This window comes from Camponotus vicinus, unplaced genomic scaffold, assembly GCF_025532165.1.
Source record: "Camponotus vicinus isolate PSW18456_S1 unplaced genomic scaffold, iyCamVici1.0 SCAF_8, whole genome shotgun sequence".
Taxonomy (NCBI): domain Eukaryota; kingdom Metazoa; phylum Arthropoda; class Insecta; order Hymenoptera; family Formicidae; genus Camponotus; species Camponotus vicinus.
In genome coordinates, this window is record NW_028141980.1 from 15,393,228 (window position 1) to 15,415,376 (window position 22,149).

The following is a 22,149-nucleotide window of genomic DNA, read 5'->3' on the forward strand; positions in this document are numbered from 1 at the left end:
TTGATAACCATAAAGCCGTTATCGATACAATTACGCGATTTTATCCAATACCTATCTTAGCTCTTACAACGATGGCGAAGTAATTATTTTCTCGGCAATAATTGCTATTTATTGCTAATTGTCGTTTTTACTGAAATTTTGTACAGCTAATTGGTTGCTTCTAAAAATATCACGTTTCTTTATTTTTTAAGTAAAATTATATTTAGCGGTACAAATTAGTATAAATTTAATACCTTTAAATAAATTTAATAATTCCTTTTCATCTCTGATCTTGTTTTTCTCTTATTATTTTTTTTCTTAGTATTTGTATAAGAAATTCTAGAGCGCGTAATAAGATTCTTCTTTCTCGTTAAATATTCTTGTGGATTGCTTGACGATTATTTACCGCGCTCGATGTAATTTGAATTTTGCTCTTGAAGACACGATACATATATATGTTCCTGATCTTGATCTTTTAATTTATTGTCGAATAAACTCGTTCGATTATCTCAACCGATGAATCACGAGAAGTCACCGAGGAATATATCGCATACGTCATCGTAATTTTCTAAAAATTCCGATCTGTATGCACGATTTACAGCGAATGTTTCTGTAGATTGAAAGCCAATCAGGACAGAGATTAATTTCGAATGCGTTTCAATTGATGACGCAAATTGAAAGTTTCATATAAAGCGATAACGAGTATTATTAAATTGTATCAGCTTTTCAGTGAGAAATCATAGGATTAGTTATTGCATGTATCAATCAATAATTTTTAATTTCTACGTGTTTTTTTTAATATTTCTGAGAATTACACAGTTTGTTAATTTTACATTTTATTCAGCAGTTCTCAGAAACAAATTTAGTACATTTAAACGAAGAGCAGATTTATGTTATTTAATTCTTGAGATAACTTATGTATTATGTATCAAAAGACTTCAAAAATATTATTTTAATAATAATACGCTTTTTCTTTGTTTCCTTCATTTTAGAATATCAAAGCCGATAAGAAGCGCAGAGATTTAACATTAAAAGTTTTCCGATACTATAGGCACGCTTATTAAAGAAGTTTATATAAATAGACATACTTACTGTTTGAAAATCTTTTACTTTGAAGAGGCTTTACCTCCTCATGTTTTTTTTCAATCTCGAAGGCCTTATGTCTCGGAACGAAAATAAACCGGATTATTGCTATTTGAAATAACATTCTCATTTGCAGTCTAAACGATCCCGTGCATCGTCCATCGAAAAAAAAGACGTTTCGATAAAAAGCTCATCTTCTTCGCTGCTCGCGTTCTCGGGAAATCCTCCCCCGCGATGGAGACACTTACGAGAGCATGCACCATGCCATTTTTATTCGTGTTTCGCTCGCGAGGCGAATCTCTAGAGACGAGAGAAGTATACATCTCTCTTATGTATGTATCCGCATGCATCTTCCCGATACTTTTAGAACAAGTCAACGGGAAACGCACTCCTCCGCGTCCGCCTTTTGTGTGTGTCTCGCGAAATGTCCCCGAGTGGAATCGAATCTCCGTGCCGAGACATGTTCACCCGAGATGCGTCATTCGTTGGATGCTGCTGTTCGTGAAAGAACTACCCCCTACCAGTCGCAATCGCATTCGCAGACGTATATTTTCGTGTAAGCAAAAGTATATTTTTCTATGAATGCGCGCAACAGCTGATCATTTATACAAAATGTTTCGGAGAGCTACGCGAATGGAGTTACTCTCGATTACATATACATAAATTTGTCGCGGGCATGTTTTATCTTAGTCGCAAAACTTGAACAGATACTGTATATGCTCTTTTTTGTCATGTTTTCAGATTGGAAAAAATGCAAATAATTTTTATTTGCATAGCAGTATTACTTGGAAAATCCAGGACTTGCAACGCGGAGGCAAAACGTGGATAGATATGTATGTATTGTCGATGAATAAGGCATCAAACTTTTGAATTACTGTTTCCTTGTTCAACCACAATCGTCTTAATTTATCGCATAAGTTTTAGTATACCTCTCTAACTGAGTCTTAATCTAAAGTTTTGTTAAAGCCGTGTCTAGTTGAAATTAGTCGAAATATTTAACTCTGTTGTGCATCTTCGCGCATGTCCGAAGTTCTTGTCGAGATTCTTTAATAGCTATTCTTGTTAGCTTAATGAAATATGAAAAGCATACTTTTACTTATTTTAATTAGATATTCTATTAGATATTAATTAGATATTTTATTATTAGATATTTTATTAATATTCTATTATTAGATATTTTATTTTAATTAGAGGAAAATTTTTGGAACACGTTCTGATAACATCGATCTTTCGTCTGAACTAATTTAAAAAAACTGCTATTAGGTATCTCATTCTTCCATTATTATCAGCATTGTTTAAGAGCTCTATTTCCGTAGTTATATTAGCTCGTAAAGGAAAACTAAAAACGAAAAAAAAAATACGAGTTTACAAATTGAGTCATTCGCCGTTTCAGGGATTCGAGAAAATATGTATATGTGCGATTGTGCCATAAATCGATGTAAAATCTCGACCACCTGAAGGGTTATTTTATGGACAGATGGTCGATAAAAATGTAGCAACTTTATCACGGGTAAAACCTGCGCCCTTCTTTGCAACACTACGGGAACTTACCTGATCGAAGGAACCTCTATTGGGCTATTGACTGCAAAAATGCAATCGGTAACTACGATAAGAATCTACCTTGCGGCTTATCCGTTGAACGCGCGCTTGAATTGTGCCACAAAGCTGCACCGCTTTGCTTATCTCAGTTTTTTTCTAAACTGAGTAAACTAACAAGATATCACGGAACAGAGATTGTCTCGATTAAAAAAAAGAGCTAAATACTTTTCATTAATTAAAGTTAAATTGAAACATCGATATTTTATTCATAAATTTCTATTAGATTCTCGAAACTATCGATACTTTTCGCCAGATAAATTTTTTTCCTCGAATCCGAGAGAAGATACTGGCTGGTATTGCATTTTTAATAAGCCTCATTGCATATAATATAAATATATATTTAAGGACGTATATATCGATGAAAAATTGACAGGTCAGAATTTGATATTCCTTTGCTTCTTCAATTACAACTTCAACGTTGATCGAAATCGAAAATAGTGCAGGTGGAAGCGCAATGTGATGATTATAGCAATAATACAAAAGCCTTCGGAGAGTGATTACAGAAGATTTCGCGCGAGATAATGGGGCCATGCCAAAGTCGATACACCCACGACTCGTGGAACGATCGCGGGTGTTTTGCGCGTATAATCCAGTGCTCTTGAACCGCGATGTCCGCGAGTATAATTCGATGTTCGACAAAGCGTGCGTCATCGATCGATTACACTGCTCCCGTCGTACTTTGCCGATCGGAATCGATCGACCAATGATCGCGGATGCCTTGTGCTTCGCGGCTCGGAACCGAATTTCGATTACGATTCTAACCGATTCGCGTGCGTGGACATCAAACGCTGAGGGCTTTAATCATCCCGAAATCCGCGCAAACATTCCGACTATAATCATCGGATCGTCACGCATCGGCCTGAAAGCGCGGAAGAAGCGCGCAAAGGATTATTGTCGATCGAAATGTGACAAATATCCTCAAGGATATCATTCGATCAATATTCTGTTTCGTATTTTTTTAGATCTTTTAATATTTTTATACTTTTATCTCGAAGGTACATGAAAAATTTTCATCGCATTTGCTCGTGTTTCGTAGGCGTGCGTTAGAATTTGATTAATGCTTCATTAACGTTACATTTGTATTAATCTTTGTTTTCTTGTTGGGGAGATGATTTCTCAGATGTTTGCTCTCGGGAGTTTGTGCGCGCATCTGCAAACTGTCATGATTCTCTGCCTTATCTCCATGTCGGTATCATTTCCATTATTAATATTTGTCTCGAGGTATTGAAGCTGTTGGTCTTTCAAATTATAATTTTCTATTGTCAAGTTTTGACCAATGTCATGCGCTTTCGCTCTTGATTTTTTATATTTAACTTATATATCTTTTGATTTATTATACTTAAGATCGATTAAAAGAACTACATTGATTTCTCGCGATAAATTTCAACATACTTTTTGGCAATTCATTTCACATTTTTAAAATAAATATTTTATGCTACTCTATAAACGTTTTATGTTATTCTTATGATTTTACTGAAAAGTAATGTAAAATTATTTTTTTATTTTTTATAAAATAGTCCCAAGTTTATATAACAAGTCATTAATTTTTCCCCCCTTCTTCGGCACGAAATATGTAATTATTCTTAACAATACAAATTAGTACAAATTTAGTTCTTTTCATCTGGTCTTGTTTTTTTCCTGTCAGTTTAATATGAAGCGTCATGGTTTTTTTTTTCAAAATCGCAAGAATACAAAATATATTATTACTAATACAAATTAATATAAAAAGAGTAATAGGTATTTCAACTAGTCCGATTTGATTCTGCCGATAATGATGCTGCTAACTTCAAAGAGGTTTCACGCGCGCCGCGTGACAGATTAATCCCAGGGTAAATGGCGACACTTTAAGCGCGCCGCGTGTCGTAATTAGCGCTGCGACACTCGTCTTCTTTTTACTCTTTTCCGCGTGCGAGAACATTGCGATCTTGAATCTAAAAAATTCAAACGATCCGTCATTGCGTGATTTAAAAAACCACGTTGACTTCGCCATAAATTCCTACATACATTTTATTATATCAACATTAAATAAAAAAATAAAAATTTAATTAAGACGCCTTGATGCTCCTCTCACCGAAATTTTCCCGAAAAACAATATAAAATTTATTTACATAAAGGAATACTAAACACTCCAACTCCAATTTGATTCTGCCTACAAGTCTCAAAGAGATCGAAGAAGAGGAAAGGAGATGACACAACGCGCGAGAGACAGAGAGAGAAAGAGAGAGAGAGAGAAAAGAAACTCGCGAGGCGGCAGCAACAGAGCGACAAACAGAAAGAAGGAAAAAGAGAGAAAGAGAAGGAGTTAGAAGCAGAGAAGGAGGACCGTGAGGATCACGCGTGCGGTTCCTTCGGTTGTTAGGTCGTTGTTATACAGGTTCTTAAAGGTCCCGTCGTCGCTCCGTCTCACTTCGGCGCGGCGCGGTGCGCGCGCAAGCCTCGACCGGCATCCACCAGGCGCCGCTGGAGCTGTGGCCGGCCTCGGCCTACGCGAGCGGGCCGCTCAGTCTAATTTGAACCGTCGCGCGCGCCCGACGCGGGGCCACCGACGATCTCTCTCCCTTCCTCCGGCTCTCGTGACACGCGAGGTAGGCGCCTCGTGTGTGCATGCCGCGTGCGACACACGCGACTCGATCCCCCCGTCATCGTCGACATCTCGCCTCGTCTGGAGCCGCGAGGCCGTCTACGCGAGAGGAAGCGGTTTCTCGCGCGCGCGTGCGAGAGAGAGATAAGAGGAAGAAAAGGGGGTGAAAGTTGCGAGGAACGAAACGGGTGAAAATAAGTGCGCGCGCGGTTGACAATTGCATTATCGGCGAAAGTGCTCCGCTCCCAGGTACGGGAAGATCGTACGCGACGGGACGCGCGCGCGCGAGAGTGGTGAACGAGAGCGGCTAGAAAAAAAAAAGAGTGCCGTAAGTGTGAATAGAGTGTAGAAGAGCGAACGAACGAGCGTGCGGGCGGCCGCGAGAGCCGAGAGAGCAGTAGCGGGCGTCTCGTGGGTATATTTAAATAGTGTCTCGACTGGTCAGAGAGGAAGCCGACGCTCTCTTCGTCGTCACCGTCGTCGTATTCCTCTTTTCGTCTCCCGGCTCTCTCCCTATTTCGCTTTTCCCGCTTTATCGAGCGCAACGCGACTCGCGAAGTTGCGAGAGGGTGACAAGACAATCGCGGAATTCCATTCGACTCGATGTCGGATCGAAGGGGATCGACGTTTCTGATAGTCGCGGGTGTTCTCTGCTGCAAAATCCATCGGTTCCGTCTGCCTGCTAACGCGAGTGAACACGAGGATTAGAGAACTTACTTGTCGTCGTTTGGAATTTGTCGACCGTCAAGAATCAGGATCCGATCTCGTGCGGAATAATTAATTGTCGAAGGAATTTGGAACTTGCGGTGATCGACGAGACCGTCCTGGTTCAAGTCCTGGCTCAGAATGATCGTGCCGATCGCGAATCATAATGATCAGAATCTATAAAAGATCGATACTGGTTGTCGCGTCAGCGATCGTCGCAGCCGCCGGTCGGGATCATCTGCGATAATACAACACCTTCTCGAGGAGAGAAAGGAAGATAGAAAAAAAGAGAGAAGAAGAGAAAGAGACAGAAGCGGCCGCATGGCTGCTACCTTTGCCGGCTTCGAGGATGAGGAGAATGATATCGCGTAGGATGAAGACGAATGTCGAAGAAGCCCCGACGTTCCATTATCGATGGTACAGCATCTCGTGAGGAGCCTGAAGATCCGGAAGAGCAAGCCGAGAAGATAGAGAATCCGATTTTGGTGGCTATTCGAACGAGGGGAACGAATAACGGAGTCGAGTCGTGTCTGTTACAAGCGAGTGACTAATAATCGCTCGGGGAAGCAGCGAGAAGGTCGAATCGAAGAAGCAGGACTTGGTTAAACATAGGACTCGCAAGTGTTGACAGCGAAGTGAAAGGGGCTCGCTCTCCGAGCTCGAGGAGGAGGAGGAAGAGGAGGAGGAGAAGAAGGAAGAGGCGAGAAGCGCGTGCCTCTGTGCGAGTCGGGGTGACCGAGGCGTCGACCTCACCCCCGAATCATACCGCTAATCAGGTTGGATGATGTGGGCGCCTCTGCTTTTGGCCGGGTTCTTAAGCGGCTGGTGGGGCGCACTGGCGCTCGCTGCGGCACCCCCCGCCATTCGGGACACCCTCGGGGCGACGACGAGCAGCATCACCGAGACGAGGCATTATCGTCCACCGTCGATGAGCGTAGTGGACGGGGACGCGCGCGAAATCACGGAGCACCGTCGCTATTCGTCGTCCGACGTTCGTCCTGCTCGTCGCGACCTTGACAAGGTCCCGTTGATTGAGCCGAGGCCAGTGGACCAGGAAGAAAGATTCTCCTTCAAGCGGATAGAACGTTCTCCGGAGGATGACGCGCGACAGATCCACGAAGAATCGTCGCGCGAGACGGATCTCGGGACCTCGGTCACGTCGAATCCCACGCAAACGGTGGATCCCGCGAAGGGGACAGAGGGGCGCGTCCACCGCGCCTTTCACCCGGAGATAAACGAGTCCGGTCTGACTCGCGCGCCCCGTCACTCCTCGACGCAGGCACCCTTTACGTATCCGCCGTTCGTGGCGTCGACACCGGCGGAATCGTCGATGGAGCGACCGCGAATCGCTAGATCGGTCAAGCAACGACCAAAGAACCGCGTCAAGGCGGACTCGCCGCGCGAGCAGCGACGTCGCTGCAGGAACAAGGAACGGAGCTGCCGCGGTCAGAATTGGTGCCCCGACATGGACATTGGCAATCGGGCCTACCTGGCGCCCACCGTGTTCGAAGGTAAAGTCCGCAGCATGTCCTCGCTGAGGAAGCCCGGCTCCAACTACGCGGTGACCTTCGAGGTGAAGCAGGTCTTCAAGAGCCAGCCGGGCTTCCAGCCGCTGCAGAAGAACGACAGCGTGCGACTGCACTTTCGCGACAAATCGGCTCCCGGCAAGTCGACCGTGTGCAACGGCCACGAGACCGGCAAGCAACAGCAGCAGCAGCAGCAGCAACAGCAGCAGCGCGATAATCCGAGTGGTGTGGTGCGAGCCAATATTAAAAGGGGCAAAGTGTATCTAGTGTTTGTGAACCGCGTGGGACCCAGGAATTTCACGATCCTCGGCCCGCCGGTGGTTCGGAACAGGAAAAACGAGCAGGCCGTCCAGGCTGTCGTTCGACCAGATTACGGTGAGCCTCAGAAAATTATGCGATACGTCGTTCCCAGAGAATCGATCGGTCGCATGTCGATGAAAGCGATAATCGAAGGTTTGAAGATCGCGAGAAATGCATCGTCCATTCTAGATTCCTATGATCGATAATAGTAAAAAGGATAATAGTAAAAGGAATAATTTTGAGGAAAATATTTCTGACGTTTGAAGCTAAAAATGTATTTGTCTTTTCGCATGATTATTATTCAGAGAGATTTTTACTTCAAATCTTCGATCGAAACCGTTTGTCGCAAAATTAATAAGAATTTCCATATTAATAATTAATTTCTATATTAATAATTAATTTCTATATTAATAAGAATTGCTAAAGTAAAATAAAATTTTACTTTAGCAATTCTTATATATTATAAATGTTTGTTTATTAAATTTCATTATATTCGGCTAACCCTATAAATTTAATTTTTATATTAGTTTCCAGAGCGAATGTGTTAGAGTAGCTATACAAAATGTGCACATGAATTTTATTAATACACGCATTAATCACAACAGAACACATATATATAATAAACGCCGCAATATTTCATAAAAGTCCTTGCTTTGATAAAAAATATAAATATGTTTTATAAATTAATATAAAAGTTATTATTTAAAGATTAAAAGATATACTCCTCTCTATACATATTGCACAGCCGGACTACATTGCACATAAATTAAAATATTCACGTGCGTGTTTACATAAGTTATAGCTGCCATATTGCCGGGCTATCTGTAAAAGGGAAATATGTACACGCGCGCCCTTGTATTAACAATATTGCCGCGTTATATCCCAGAATTGATCGAGAATTCTGCATCGGGCGACGGGTTTCAACTAAAAAACTATCAGCCCCGGGTGTGTCGAGCTCGTCATGCCCTCGAGTCATCACAAATCGATTCAACCGTTCGCGCTCTGCGACGAATAATTAACAGAGACTAGATATTACGTTCCCATTTTGTTTTCGCGATTTAAACACACTTAAAGATGTTAATTCTTTCGCTCGCCGAAATGTCTAGCGATTTCGTTTATTGTTGTACTTTACAGATCGCTCACTTGTTGTAAGAATCGCCTGAAACGTAACTTCTTTTATTGCAATGTTTCGAAATTATCTATTTTTAAATAATTAAAAATTACCTTTTAAATAATTAAAAATTACCTCAACCCCCCTGTGATTCCGCTAAAATAATGTTTGAAATTAATCAAATTTAAAGAATAGAGGAAACTATTATGCTAATAACTATATATCTTTGATTATAATTAAAATATTGTTAATGTTCATGAATTGTTTTTTTTTTGTTCAATTTTTGATCAAATATATCGCACTTTGAATTAGCGTTAATATAACAGTGAGAAATTTTTTATAAATCGAAAACGTTTGTTAAATTATATTTATATTAATATATAAAATATACACATAGTATAAATTCATTTGTAATAAATCTACAAATTTGAACACGACAATTTTGTTAGGTAAATGCAAAATTAGAGTATTTAATTCTGTGTTACGAATAAGAATTTTAATATACTTTGTAGCGCGAAGGTTTTCTAATTAGTGTACTAAGCACTACAACTGAGAGTTTCTCATAGCGCTCAAGTATTACTTTACGAGACTGTTCATTTAGAAACTAGGTTTTTTCCAAAAGAGAATTTAATATAAACCATAGCTTTTTTTATAATATAAAAACCGCTTATATCCCGCAAAATTAATATCTCGCATCGATCGTTTATAGTCTATTGACAGGTATTAACAGTAATCATTCGGATTTTACCATCAGTTCCCGGATAAACATCAACAACTCTTCCAATTGAACGCCAATAATATTGTTGTGATTAATGTAGAAATATTAATGAAAACCAAATTCCAAATAATATGCTTTATTTCGATATCGAGTGATGTGCACAGCCACTTTAACACACATTTGCTCCAGTTCTAGTGCTCTATACAATTAATACAGAAGTTTATAAGGATAATCTGGAATAGAATTTGTAATAAACAAACATTAATATAAATAAAATTTGCTTTGACAATATATTTATCAGCGAATAAATATATTTATTAGCTAAATTTATTGTCGATTCGAAAATAGTTTCTGTTTATGTTCAATATAAAATCATTATCTTCGCGGCATCATCACGATAAGTTTTAATTTTCTTCTATATATATATATTGTGCACTATCCACTATTTTTATTCAATTTTTACTCGATACTGGAGTTATCGAAAATTTACAAGCCAGATTGAGAGATCTAACGGAGTCGTAGAATTTATTACGCACTCTATTTTTCTATCTTCTTGCTCGAGAAGCTCTTGACAATCCCTTGATGAATCTATATTAGAACTCTTAATATATATCATCCAGTGTATTTTGATACGCATACTATATATAACATCCTTTTGATATGCATACTTTATATAACATCATTTAAAATTCCAATTTCTGCCGGAAAATCATAACGTTACTAGAAAGAGATAGTTGTCGTAAAAGAAGCGTCGCGATGACGTTATAGGGGACGTCTCTGATTAAATTCCTTACTCCGTCGAATTTCAGGATTTCAAGGACATGCTAATTGCGAAAAGTAGCGGTTAGATTATCTCGCGACTGCGAACGCCTACGTGAAGGAGAAGCTCCTCTCGAGAGCACGATCTCGTCGGACGCGCGCCTCGTCGCGCTTATATTTAACCCGCCACGTAAGTCGCGAGTCCGCGTCGCATCGCGCCGGCTCGCGTCGAGCGCCGTCGCGTGTATCGCGTACACGTCGCGAGAGAAAAAGAGAGAGAGAAAGAGAAAGAAGGAGAGCCCTTCTTTATACGCTCGCGCGTGAACGCCTCGTAATCGTCGATTAGTAGTACGCACCGACATCGTCGCGTCTCGTCGCATCTCGTCGCGTCGGTGCGTAACGAGCGGTAAGTTTTTGAAGGTGGTCCAATTTGCTGCCGGCGGCGGTTCAATGCGCTTCCACCTCTCCGTTAGCGATCCCGGCGTCGTCGAGACCACTGGCCCCCACTTTGCAGTAGCTGCCGCTGGTAGTGGACCGCTGCCGGATGAATCTGCCGCTTGACTTGCACATGACGACCTTCCGCGCTCGATTTATCACGCCGAACGTGACGAACGGCGGGGTTGCGTGCCTCCCTCGAGAGAGAGAGACGCGCTCCTGAAAGCGTGCGCGAATAACGTTGTATTTGCGAGAGGAATTCCATCGATATCCCGGTTGCTTTTATTCCTCGAGTTTGATCATTAATCTCGAAACGAAACCATGTTTCGTTAATAGAAATGCATTTTACATTTTTAAAAACCGCGATGTTTTTAAGCCTTGGATTCGTTTCGAAAAATTTCGATATAATTAAATATCGAAATAAAATACCAGGGATTTTTCAGAGACAAAAGAGATACAAATACGTACTATACATTTAATCTATACTATAAAGGTTATTTATTCATTTTAGTAATTTATTAATATCCAAATGGAATCACCTTCTATTATAAGAAATTTTTTTTTTTAAGTACTATAATATTTTTAAGTCTTGAATTTATTTCAAAAAATTTCGATATAATTAAATAACGAAATAAAAACTCCAAAGATTTCTCAGAAACAAAAAATGTACAAATATATATATAGATTTAATTTACACAAAAATGTAGTATATATATATATCCGTTATATAGAATTTATAAGAATATATAATATTAGATATTGGGAATAGATACTTTGTTTAAAATCCTCATATTTTATTTTTAATTAATCATAATTAAATGTTTGAATATTTCTTCACGTTTTGCGCAAGATTAATATGTGTATTTCAGAGATTCAAAATTGACAAATTTCCAAAAATAGAAAAATGCACTTTATATTGCTAGGATTTTGAGATGAAAGTAGATTAATGCGTAGTAGAAATCGCTTTCTGTATTGAACGCTAAAGTCTCATTGTTGCTCATTTAACGCGATAGAAATCGCTGGCACGAGTAAGAGACACTACTAGTAAGTACGATCCGATTTGACTTACCTTAAACGTTCTCGACGCGGAAAAGTAGAAAGCCAGCGGCGACAAATTCCACGCGGGCATTGGAGGATGACGAGATCGGTGTCGCAGGCTTGCAAATTTTCTTCTTATCGCTTTGCGAGCGTAAATGACAATCGGGTGAACGCATCGGTCCCACCTGTCCTTAAGAGTTAACGAGCAATCGCGACGACGACAGACGGAATGAGGCGCACGCGCTCGATCTCCTCCGACGTTAATGGAATAAGAGAAGGCATTAATGAAACACGATAGTTAGCGACCACTTCGCATCGCGACTATTATACCATTTACGAAATGTTTACGAGATATTTACGCTGACTCTTGGGCGCGTTTTTTTCCCGACAGGTGTAAAATTGCTTCTTTCCTCTACATAAGTGAAACCTGATAGAAACTCGTGTACGAGGTGTTAAAGTTATTTTTTGAATATTACTTTATAAATTTTAAAGAAAATGTGTATTTTTAAATATATTATATGAATGACTTTTTTAAAAGTAATATCATTAGTTTAATAGTATGTATTTTTTATAGTGATTACAATTATTTTTTTTAAATTAGAAGATTGGTATATACAAAGCTTTAGCAACTCGATTTTTCTTCAATTTTTTCTCTAAAATAATTGATGAGAAATTATTAAAATAGAGAGAGAATTGCGAATTAGAATTACAACGCTATAATAAGAGACCATATTTTATATTTATTCTCTAACAAAATTAAACCAAAATTTGATTTAATATAAATACATGGACGTTAAAAATTAGTGTCAAAATGTCAAGTTTGGCTGACGATAAGAGACAAATGCAATTGCATTAAAGAATTATTTGCCGTGTATATATCTGACAATGAGACATCCCTTAGAGATTAGGTCGCTAACGAAACAGGCTCTTGATAAAATATGTAATGAGTTACTCGATATGGACATTTACATAAAGATAACCGACACGTTGCGATAGTAAACATCGGGGAAAATGCATTAGGAGTAATGTAGCATATCACAATCGTTGCAGGAATTCGATACGTGGCCGATTATTTCGTCTAGAGTTACAAAACTTGAGCAAAGAGTTAATGAGATCGCAAAAGCTAGAAAAACATATTAGAAAGATAATTATTTTTCCGGGAATCCTTAATTACTATTACGAGAGGTAAGTCATTAGCTAAGGATTTGTGCACTAATTAAACGATCGCGCAATGCTAGGATATTAGAAAGCAACTCGTATTAATGCATGATTAAATCGCTAATATCGTTCCTGTTACTTTCAATAATTTGTATGATGCATTTGCGTTTCAATCAAAGATTGTATTTCATGCAATCTTTGATTGAAATAGTCCCGATAAATTATTTATTGTAAATGTTTTCCAATAAATGAGAGATACGATATAAAATAATATAAATAAATAGGCTTTATTTAAATAATATCCGGTAATAGGATTATTTTGTATTTACTACTTTGTTACTAAATGAAATTATATAAAGTACGTTATTATATTATATGTCATTCGAAAGAGAAGTAATGTTGTTAATTAATATAAATAATTCAACTTTGTTTTATTATATATCGAAATATAACTTGTATGAATAAAGTTAATTTTTATTTATAAACAGTCACGCGATCGATCTAAATTCGGGCACGAGGTACAGATAATTTTACAATATCTGTAATAGACCGCTCCAACAATCCGCTTAAGTTTGCGTGGAATTTTATGATAACAAACGAAACCAGGTTTTGTGACACGAGTTATTTATACAATATCGATAGGAGATAATATATGCATGCCGAGCAGAAATCGATCGATACTGAGTTCAGACGAAAAACAAGGAATGATTACTCATGTAAAATCTCAAATGCTGGAATATTGAAATTCAAAATGTATTCAAACATTATTTTTTTGCGAATTGTTAAGCTGAATCTTAATTATAAATGTAACGTTATGAATTATTTGTCGCGTATCGCGATTAAATTTTTAAGCTTTCAGAAGAAACACAGATCTAAATCTCTGAGATGTACGTCTGGATGGTATATCTCTGATCATCTTGTTAGACAGCGTCTCATGATTATAGTGACGTATCGATTTTCACGAGCGCCGTTTTAATCAGTGCAGGATCGAACGACGTCTCAGAGACCGATCGCTTGGCCAAGTTTCGGCGAAGATAAGCAAATTTCGGCGAGAAAGCGAATATGCGAGATCCTTTGACGGAAAGCACCGCCCGCGATACCATCCGACCATCGTCGTTAGCGTCGTTTGTCTTTGTCGTCTTCGTCTTTGTCGTCTCGTACGCGGGAGTTCATAACTGTTGCGCTCGTTTGCTTAACGCCTATCAACGCTTCGCGTAGGTACTACTACATCCATCTCGACAAAGGATCGAAAGTTTCCGCGACTTATCCCATTATCGTTTCTCGTGGATGTCACGATAGTGACAGAATACAAGAAGGAACCGACGACAAGCAGGCGGCTGTGACTCGAGTCTGCGTTTTTGGGATTCTGATGTTCTCTCTCGAAAGGCTCTGCGAGAAAAGAACGCCAAATTGCCTTTCGCATGCGAATTTCATTGAAAATAAAAATAAAAATGGTAATCTTAATATTTTAATGAAAGGAAGAGAGTGCACATTTTCTCGAAATCTCGCGCAAATTATATTTCGATTCAGGCCACGTGAGACTTGTCAGCTCGTCGGCTCAGCATCAGCATTAGGTGTACTTTCGTCCGCCCCGTGTTCTTCGTTAAGTAGATTTATCACGTGCGAGTGCGGCGCAGGGTAATCGAATCTTCGACGGTTCCCCGAATCTTAATAATCTTAACAATCTCGCCGAATTGTCCTGACGACATAATTAGCCCGGCCCTTTTTCCGGAATACGTGCTCTCTCCTCGTACGCTTCTCGTAATCGTGTGACGTGCTAATTAGCTGGCGCGCTAATTACGAGTGAGTCCCGGCGAAGCGATAGCGCGTTGACGCGGTGCGATTTTTTTTTCTTTTTTCAAGAAAGGGCTAATTAGCGACGAGGTCATTAGTATCGACCGATCGCAAGTCGCGATGCGATCCGGAAGTTCTCGCATCCGGAATGATCGCTATTAAGAAGTTACAATGTACATGCACTACGGCGTACATTAATCATGGAATATCCGCGTTTATTAACAATACACACAGTGTATATTATATTATTAAATTATTGAAATATCGCCGTGAAAATTTTAAATAATTTCTGTGATACATTCATATCCAGATAAAACATCAGATAATTTTTTCTTTAATCTGAAAGAATTCTTATTAAATGTAAAACATCTTTTATTGTGTATTTTATGAAAATATTAATTTTAAAAAAATTTTTAAATTAAAAAAAAATAATATATAATATATTGTAAAATGATACGTGTTTCACAAGTGAGCATGGAAGGAAGAAGAAACTCATAGGGTGTCAAGAGACACATAAAACGCGGAATGCAAGCTCGTACAACGTTGACGGTTCGTTGATCCGCGACCTATAAGAGTGGGTCCGCGAATTCATCTCCCCGTTTGGCGGTGATTAAGCCAGACATGGAAGGGGAGGAATGGCCCGCTGGAGACGTCAATTATAAGACCTTAATCGGAAACTCGTTCTTATATTTTGTTAGTTTATGTACGACCTTATACGAGGTATCGCGCATAAAGGGAAATATAAAGGGAATCGCGAAGGGGAACATTGTGGAGGCTATCGCGATACTAACGTACATTGCCCTCCCTCTTCTTTCTTCTCAGTTTTTATCTTTCTACGCTTCAATCTATCACGGCAAATTTCGGTTGATCTATGTCTATATTTTCCTCGCAATAAATCACGCGAGTAGCGCTATGCAATTTTTCTAACCGTGAGTGCGTCAACTACCTTTTATACATACCTGTATGCAAGAAGGCAATCTTAGGCTTAAGGTTGTTCATTACGCTAATGTACAGGGTCGCGATATAGGGTGGTACATTCTTACGTAGGTAAGTGGCTCATAGGGGAGATCGCGTGATAGCCAGTAATAGACGTTTTCGCGCGATTTTGCTTTTCCATGAAACCTCGTTACTCAAACGCGCGCGCAATTTTTTAAAGTGCTCCAAGATAGCCCTGAACGTTCGATCGAATTACGATAATAAGTCGCCCGATAGAAAACAAGGACAAATCTAGTAATCGTACAACGTATCGACGCGTTGCACCGAAACTATTCTCTGATTGTAATTTCTATTGCAATCCCTTGTCCCTTTCATTCCCTTGCATCTTCTTTTGTAACCGCGCCTCTCCTACCTTGCACTTTGTCGAATAGCTTTGCGTAGCACAAAGCCATCATGAGGGATTCCGAGTTAGGCAGGAGCTCGTGTAAATGAATTAGTATGCGCATTATGTTGCGAATTAAGCATGCGACTTGGACGCAAACTCGATCTCGCCGAGCTCAACGGCATGTTTTGTTAATGCACGCTGCAACTCTGTCTGAAAATGAACGCGCTCCACGCGTACTACGTGTTCCCTGAAACGTAACTGATCAATTACCGCAGTGCCTCGCGTAACAAATGTCATTTGACGATTTACAAAGGCAACGAGATATTTCGAATATTCGATATAATTTCCAAATCTCATTGGTCGAGGCGAAATAAAGGGCGCGATCGTTTTCGCACTTCATTACCGGTCTAGATAAAACAGAAAGAGAAAGAGAGAAAGAGAGAGATTTCCACGGGCAGGCGGGGCGGTTTCACCGCGTGCACTCGTTCGCCGTCGCCGTTCACTGTGATCGCACGGTCGGTCAGATCGCTAAAAATAATCACGCTCTCCGCGATCGAACGGTCGGACACGTTAGGAGATCGGCGACGGCTGCTGGCCGCCCAGCAGTCTACACGATCGCCGGGCATACTCGGAGCAATTAATTTGCCTTGCGCGCGGCTCGCGAGCCTGATTTAATTCGCCGATCGCGATCCCGGAGCCAAACGCTCGTGCGCTTTGCGTTCCTTCCACTTCTCTCTTTCTCTCTCTCTCTTTCTCTCTCTCTCTTTCTCTCTCTTTCTCGCGAACTCGCGCGCTTTGGAATTAAATTAATACGCCGAATTATTAATCGTTTACGTGCTTTAAACTACCGGCACCAACGGTACTGAAGATATAGATTTAAACAGCCGGCACATGATTGTTACCTTTTAAGTTTTTCGCTGATAAATGTTACAAAGAATAAATACAAAGTTACGTACAGTATGTATACAACATTTGTGTAGTGTGTTTAATAAGCATTATTATCATGAAAATATTAATTGCATAAATATTACTGCAAAGAATTAGCTTACTATAAGCTTTTCTTATACAAGTCTCGAACTTTGAATTTATCTCGGATTTTGTTATTTTATAAATACCGAAAGATTATATGAATTGTAAAAATCTTAAAGAAGTTACTAATATACTTAAAAAATTATCGAGATGTAAAAGAGAGAGAGAGAGAGAGAGAGAGAGAGAGAGAGAGAGAGAGATTAAGCGATGCGAGAACCAGATATGCAATTTATTCCGGATGAATTAATTTAGATTCTCGAGACCGTTTCAGATCTTTTTTGATGTTTAAAAAATCTTCGATTAAAGTCCGATTAAAGTCCGTTAAACTTTTATTGAAGCAAAATCCATCTATAAAATTTCCCGAACCTCGTAAACTTTTATCTCCATCTATTTTCCGCAAAAAAAACTTCCGTGATTAGTTATGTGGAAATTTTTATTAAGAAAACATTAATTCAAAATTTACACTCCGTTTAAAATACAACCACTCTCTTAGATTAAATTTATATACCAAATTGTTAAAGCTAGCGGCTATGTTATATGCTATTATATCATATATATATATATATATATATATATATATATATATATATATGTATATTTATACGCTAAAATTGGTTCGCATTAATTTAATATAAATCCTCGCGTTTGATCGTGCGATCGAGCGTCTCCGATTGCACAGATATGCGCATCCATAAATCAAACAGATCTCGTGCGAGATCGATTTCCGCGTAATAACATTCTCGCAATAAAGTTGGTGATTTAAATCATTAATCAATTAATTTCGTAACTGTGCGATGCGATAACAATAATAATCGCGATAAAATGACTGTTATTATCGTAATGCCACCAGTTTGACCTAACTATGTGTCAATTTCAAACAGCATATTATCTATATTATCTTTGATCAAAAATCTAGCAACAGTGTGATCCAATTATTTTTTACGACAAATATTCGCTGTTGAAAATACATGTGTTAAAATGCATTTTATATATATATTTCCGGATTTTATAGGTTTTATACGCCTTTCGATATCCAATCGTCAAGCCTTCCCGTATCTGCCTAATTTTCTAAAGTAGTTTTTTTCGAGGTCATTATATAAAATGTGTCTTTTTAATAATATTATATTTTTTATTTAACACATGCGCATACGTATCTTAATAATATATATATCTAGAAATAAATTAAAAATAATTTAATAGAAGAAGAAACGCTACATTTTATTTTTTTAGTTATAATTATAAAAATAAAATGTAGTGTTACTCCCTCTATTAAATTATTTTCAATTTATTTCTATATATTGGATATGTTATACTGGATTTTATATTTCTGCAAAATTTTCAGAGATTTCAGTGGAAAACATATGAATATTTTTTATTATAATTCACATTTTATATACGTAGTAGTATACTTGTTGATTATAAAATTCCTAAATTTTATTAATATAATTTTATTTAATATTTTTCTTTTTTTCTCGTATCTGCGCACTACTTCCGCTATCGTGACGCGCAATAAGATTCTCATCGATCGATCGATCGATCGATCGGCCAGCACAATTCTCAAGCGATCTTCGGTAGACCTCTCTCGGCATGTTTGTACTCGGCATGTGTTGGATCGGCGACCGCCCAGCAGTCTGCCTGGTCGCCCCGCGCGCCGGGCACGGTGTATACACACACCACACGTGTGGTCCCCCACTAGAGGAGAGGGGAACGCGACGGTGTCCGTCCGTCTACCCCACCTCGTACGCACCTCCACCTGCGGGGCCCACCGGCGTATGCGTGCCGGGCTGCGTGCGAGCGTCCAAGCAGAGTATATAGAGCGTGTACCTGTGAGTTCTCCCTCTCTATCTCTCTCCCTCCCTCTTTCTCTCTCTCTCTCTCTCTCTCTCTGTCTCTCTCTTGTTCTCGGAGTATGGGCCGTGCGTGCTCCGGATACGTACGCGCCGATTTCCCCCCGACCGCTCCCCGCGGACTCAGGATGGCACAGTCGAGTGCGCCTCACCCCGTCGATCGTCTCGCATGATGCGACCCAATCTGATGTCCGTTTGGTTTTCGAGCTCTACTATCCCCGTTAACGTTAAGTCGAATATGCCTTGCCATGAGGTCTCTTTCTCTCTCTCTCTCTCTCTCTTTCGTGTTCTCATTGAAATTTAGAATAAAATTTTGAAATACAAATGGAACGATAATAAAAAAAAATGTTCAAAGTAAAAATCAATAGAGTTTAACCGCAAATTCTTCATTTCTTTAAAAGCATCAAATTGCAAAGTACATAATTTGAAAAAACGAGAGTATCACATCATCATATCGTAAATTATTTAAGTGACTTACTTATGCATTATTATTTATCTGTCTCACGCTAATTTTATCGAAAAGAGTTGAAAATTGAAGACGCATTTATCCCGATATCACAGCCAGTCGATGTATGCCAGGTGGTCGTCGATTAAATAAAATATTATAGACGTCGAAACGCAAGCACGTCTTTAAATAAAAGCTACTTGTTCCTTACTTTACAACCGTCACATGAGAATCTCGCACGTGGATATCTTTCCGATATTGAGTCGATCCGATGTGTTTTGCTCGTAATACGCGTAGCATACTGGTGTATCCGAGATGGGGGATTCTCCAAGCTAGTCGATGCAGCTCGCTTGGCGAATATAAAATGTTTCTTTCTGGATTGACCGAAAGTGTCATGGCATGACAGCGATACGCGTCATTATTGAGAGAAAGAGAAAAACGTACTCTCTTAGCTATTTACTCCAAGCACCGTGCATCGCTTCGCGCGTCCTACATATGGTCGTACGTCAAACGCAATGATAATTGACAGTAATTAATACTGATAATAATTCAACCATGAAAACTATATTTCGCGTTAAGAGAATGCAAGTCGATCAAAGATAAACGAACAGTTTAAGGTCGGACTGACGCGTGTCGTGCGAAATTTCACGAAATTTTACATTGATTTGCGTGACGTCCTTTGGAAGACGCGGTATTATTTATTTTTCTCGTTAACAAAAGGAATGATTAATGGATGTCCCTTGCGTGGCGATAAGCGTATATCATTTTCCCCCCCAAAAAAGAAATTTTAATATTATCTGCCGTCACAATTTATGGTCACCATCTTGCGTCAAGATTGAGAGCGATCCGCAAGTCGACGGCGATCCCCCCCGAAGAGCTCACGTTCGTTCGCTTCTTCTTTTCTTCTCTGCTCGTCATTCTTACATTTCCGAAATTGGTAGGATCGTGTTGTATTAATGAGCCTGAACGCGATATGATAATTAGCCGACGTAATGCATCATGTTCGCGGATTGAATTACGAATTTGAACTCGATGACTCACGCAAGCAAAGCGAAGAATTTTAATTTATTTGTCGATGGAAATATTTTAAAAATTATATATAAATTATATATAAATAAAAAATATATAATTATATATATAATTATATATAAATAAAAATTACATATAAATTCACACATGTATATATCAAAAAATAAAGGCGCATTTTTATACGTGCGTTCAAAGTTAAATCATTCGCTGTTGTAAGGAAGATGCATTGTAAGAGAGTCGATCTTTTTTTTCTTTCCGCTCAGGTACACGTGTGCTATCATTCTTTACACAGGATACCACGATAAATGTATCACTGATTTGTGATACATTTGTGACAAGTATATTAACTACCTTCGAAAAAGACTGCGGATATTTTTAGTGCCTGGCGCAAATAAAAGATAAAATCATTAAAAAATCTTTTTTCGCATCGCTTTTGGAAAACTACTCTCTCGCTTGTATTCTTTCATCGGCGGAAAGAAAAGGAAATACTTGGATCCCAAATTAGAACGAGAACGCGCCAAGTAAAATCGTAGAGTGGATGGAGTCGGTGCAGTAACACACTTAACCGCAACTGGATTACCGTTCGCTGCACCGTAAGTGCATTAGTTCTCCTTCGAGACGCTATCGGTAATCTTTGGCAATTTTTCGCCCGGATGCGAGTATTATATCACCGATCTGTGCCAATTATCGCGTCGCAGGTGCACGGTGTCGTCTCGCTAATCGTTCGGATAATTCGCGACGCTCCAAGTTCCGTAGCGATAATCCGATCCTCTGGCATAGTCTAGAGGGCATGCCATTTCTGTCGCGGCGTCCGTTGTTAATCTCCCGCAGTGAATCAGCGCTGGCACGACTCCGAAGACACCGCCATCCTCGCCTCAAATTCAAGGCTCCGAACTTGAGGATGGGTTCGATCGAATGTTGTACGAGCGCGATCGCGATTGAATAAAACATCATTTTGAAATTGCATTTTTTTCTGGATTCTTTAAGAAACATAAAACATGAGAAAATATTTCAAGCTTTTATGACATACAATAATGTAATAATAAGATTGGACGTTTTGATCGAATAAAGATATTAGTAATATAATTGGTCGATAAATCCGCACATGATTTAATACAAGATATTTTGTACAAGAACATAATACGTTATATCTTTGTAAGAGAAAAATAATTACGATAGTCAATTCAATCGCGATAACAGTTTGATTCTTCATAATTTGATTAATCAGAAATTAATTTGAAACGTTACGAGCCATGTCGCGCAGTCATAATTGTCAAGTATGAAAGTTCGATTAATTATTCTAGCAAGAGGATGCTCGCCGAATTTATCTTATTCGAGGAAAAAAGAGATGTATTAAAGCGGAAAAACTGAAAACGACCGAGATGACAGTCATGTCCATCGAATCGCGACTGTTTCCTTTGCTTCTCTTTTTCTCATTTCTTTTACCGTCTATCAAAGCGCTTCGGTATCTTGTTAAAAAGTCGACAAAAAGTTAGCTTTCCATTCTCTCTCTCTCTCTCTCTTTCGACGCATCTCCTCCTTTTCGTTCGTTCTGCGATCCATCGTCGCTGTTTCATTCCGCCCTCGCCGCGAACGAATCGACAAAAAAGGGTGGCCTGTCGATAACACGTGTTTTCCCTGCTGTTTGAACGACCCCCAGTCTCCATCGACATCATCCAGTATATGGACTTC

The 22,149-nt window shown here is 39.2% G+C and overlaps 1 protein-coding gene and 1 long non-coding RNA gene across 3 annotated transcripts in view; both read left to right on the forward strand.

Moving 5' to 3' along the window:
- LOC145976442 (uncharacterized) overlaps window positions 1-1,573 on the forward strand; it is a 57,098-nt gene extending 55,525 nt beyond the window's left edge. Inside the window, exon 3 of the long non-coding RNA XR_014440238.1 lies at window positions 1,430-1,573. This is a non-coding gene — a long non-coding RNA (uncharacterized LOC145976442). The remainder of the gene's footprint in view (window positions 1-1,429) is intronic.
- A 231-nt stretch (window positions 1,574-1,804) lies between these two features.
- The window catches only part of Vn (membrane-bound neuregulin protein vein), a 325,672-nt gene continuing 305,327 nt past the window's right edge, over window positions 1,805-22,149 (forward strand). For both annotated transcript variants that reach the window (XM_083107515.1, XM_083107514.1), the window contains exons 1-3: window positions 1,805-1,895; window positions 2,456-2,661; window positions 4,818-7,848. In XM_083107515.1, coding sequence (XP_082963641.1) covers window positions 6,729-7,848 — 1,120 coding nt within the window. In that variant the 5' untranslated portion in view covers window positions 1,805-1,895; window positions 2,456-2,661; window positions 4,818-6,728. The remainder of the gene's footprint in view (window positions 1,896-2,455; window positions 2,662-4,817; window positions 7,849-22,149) is intronic.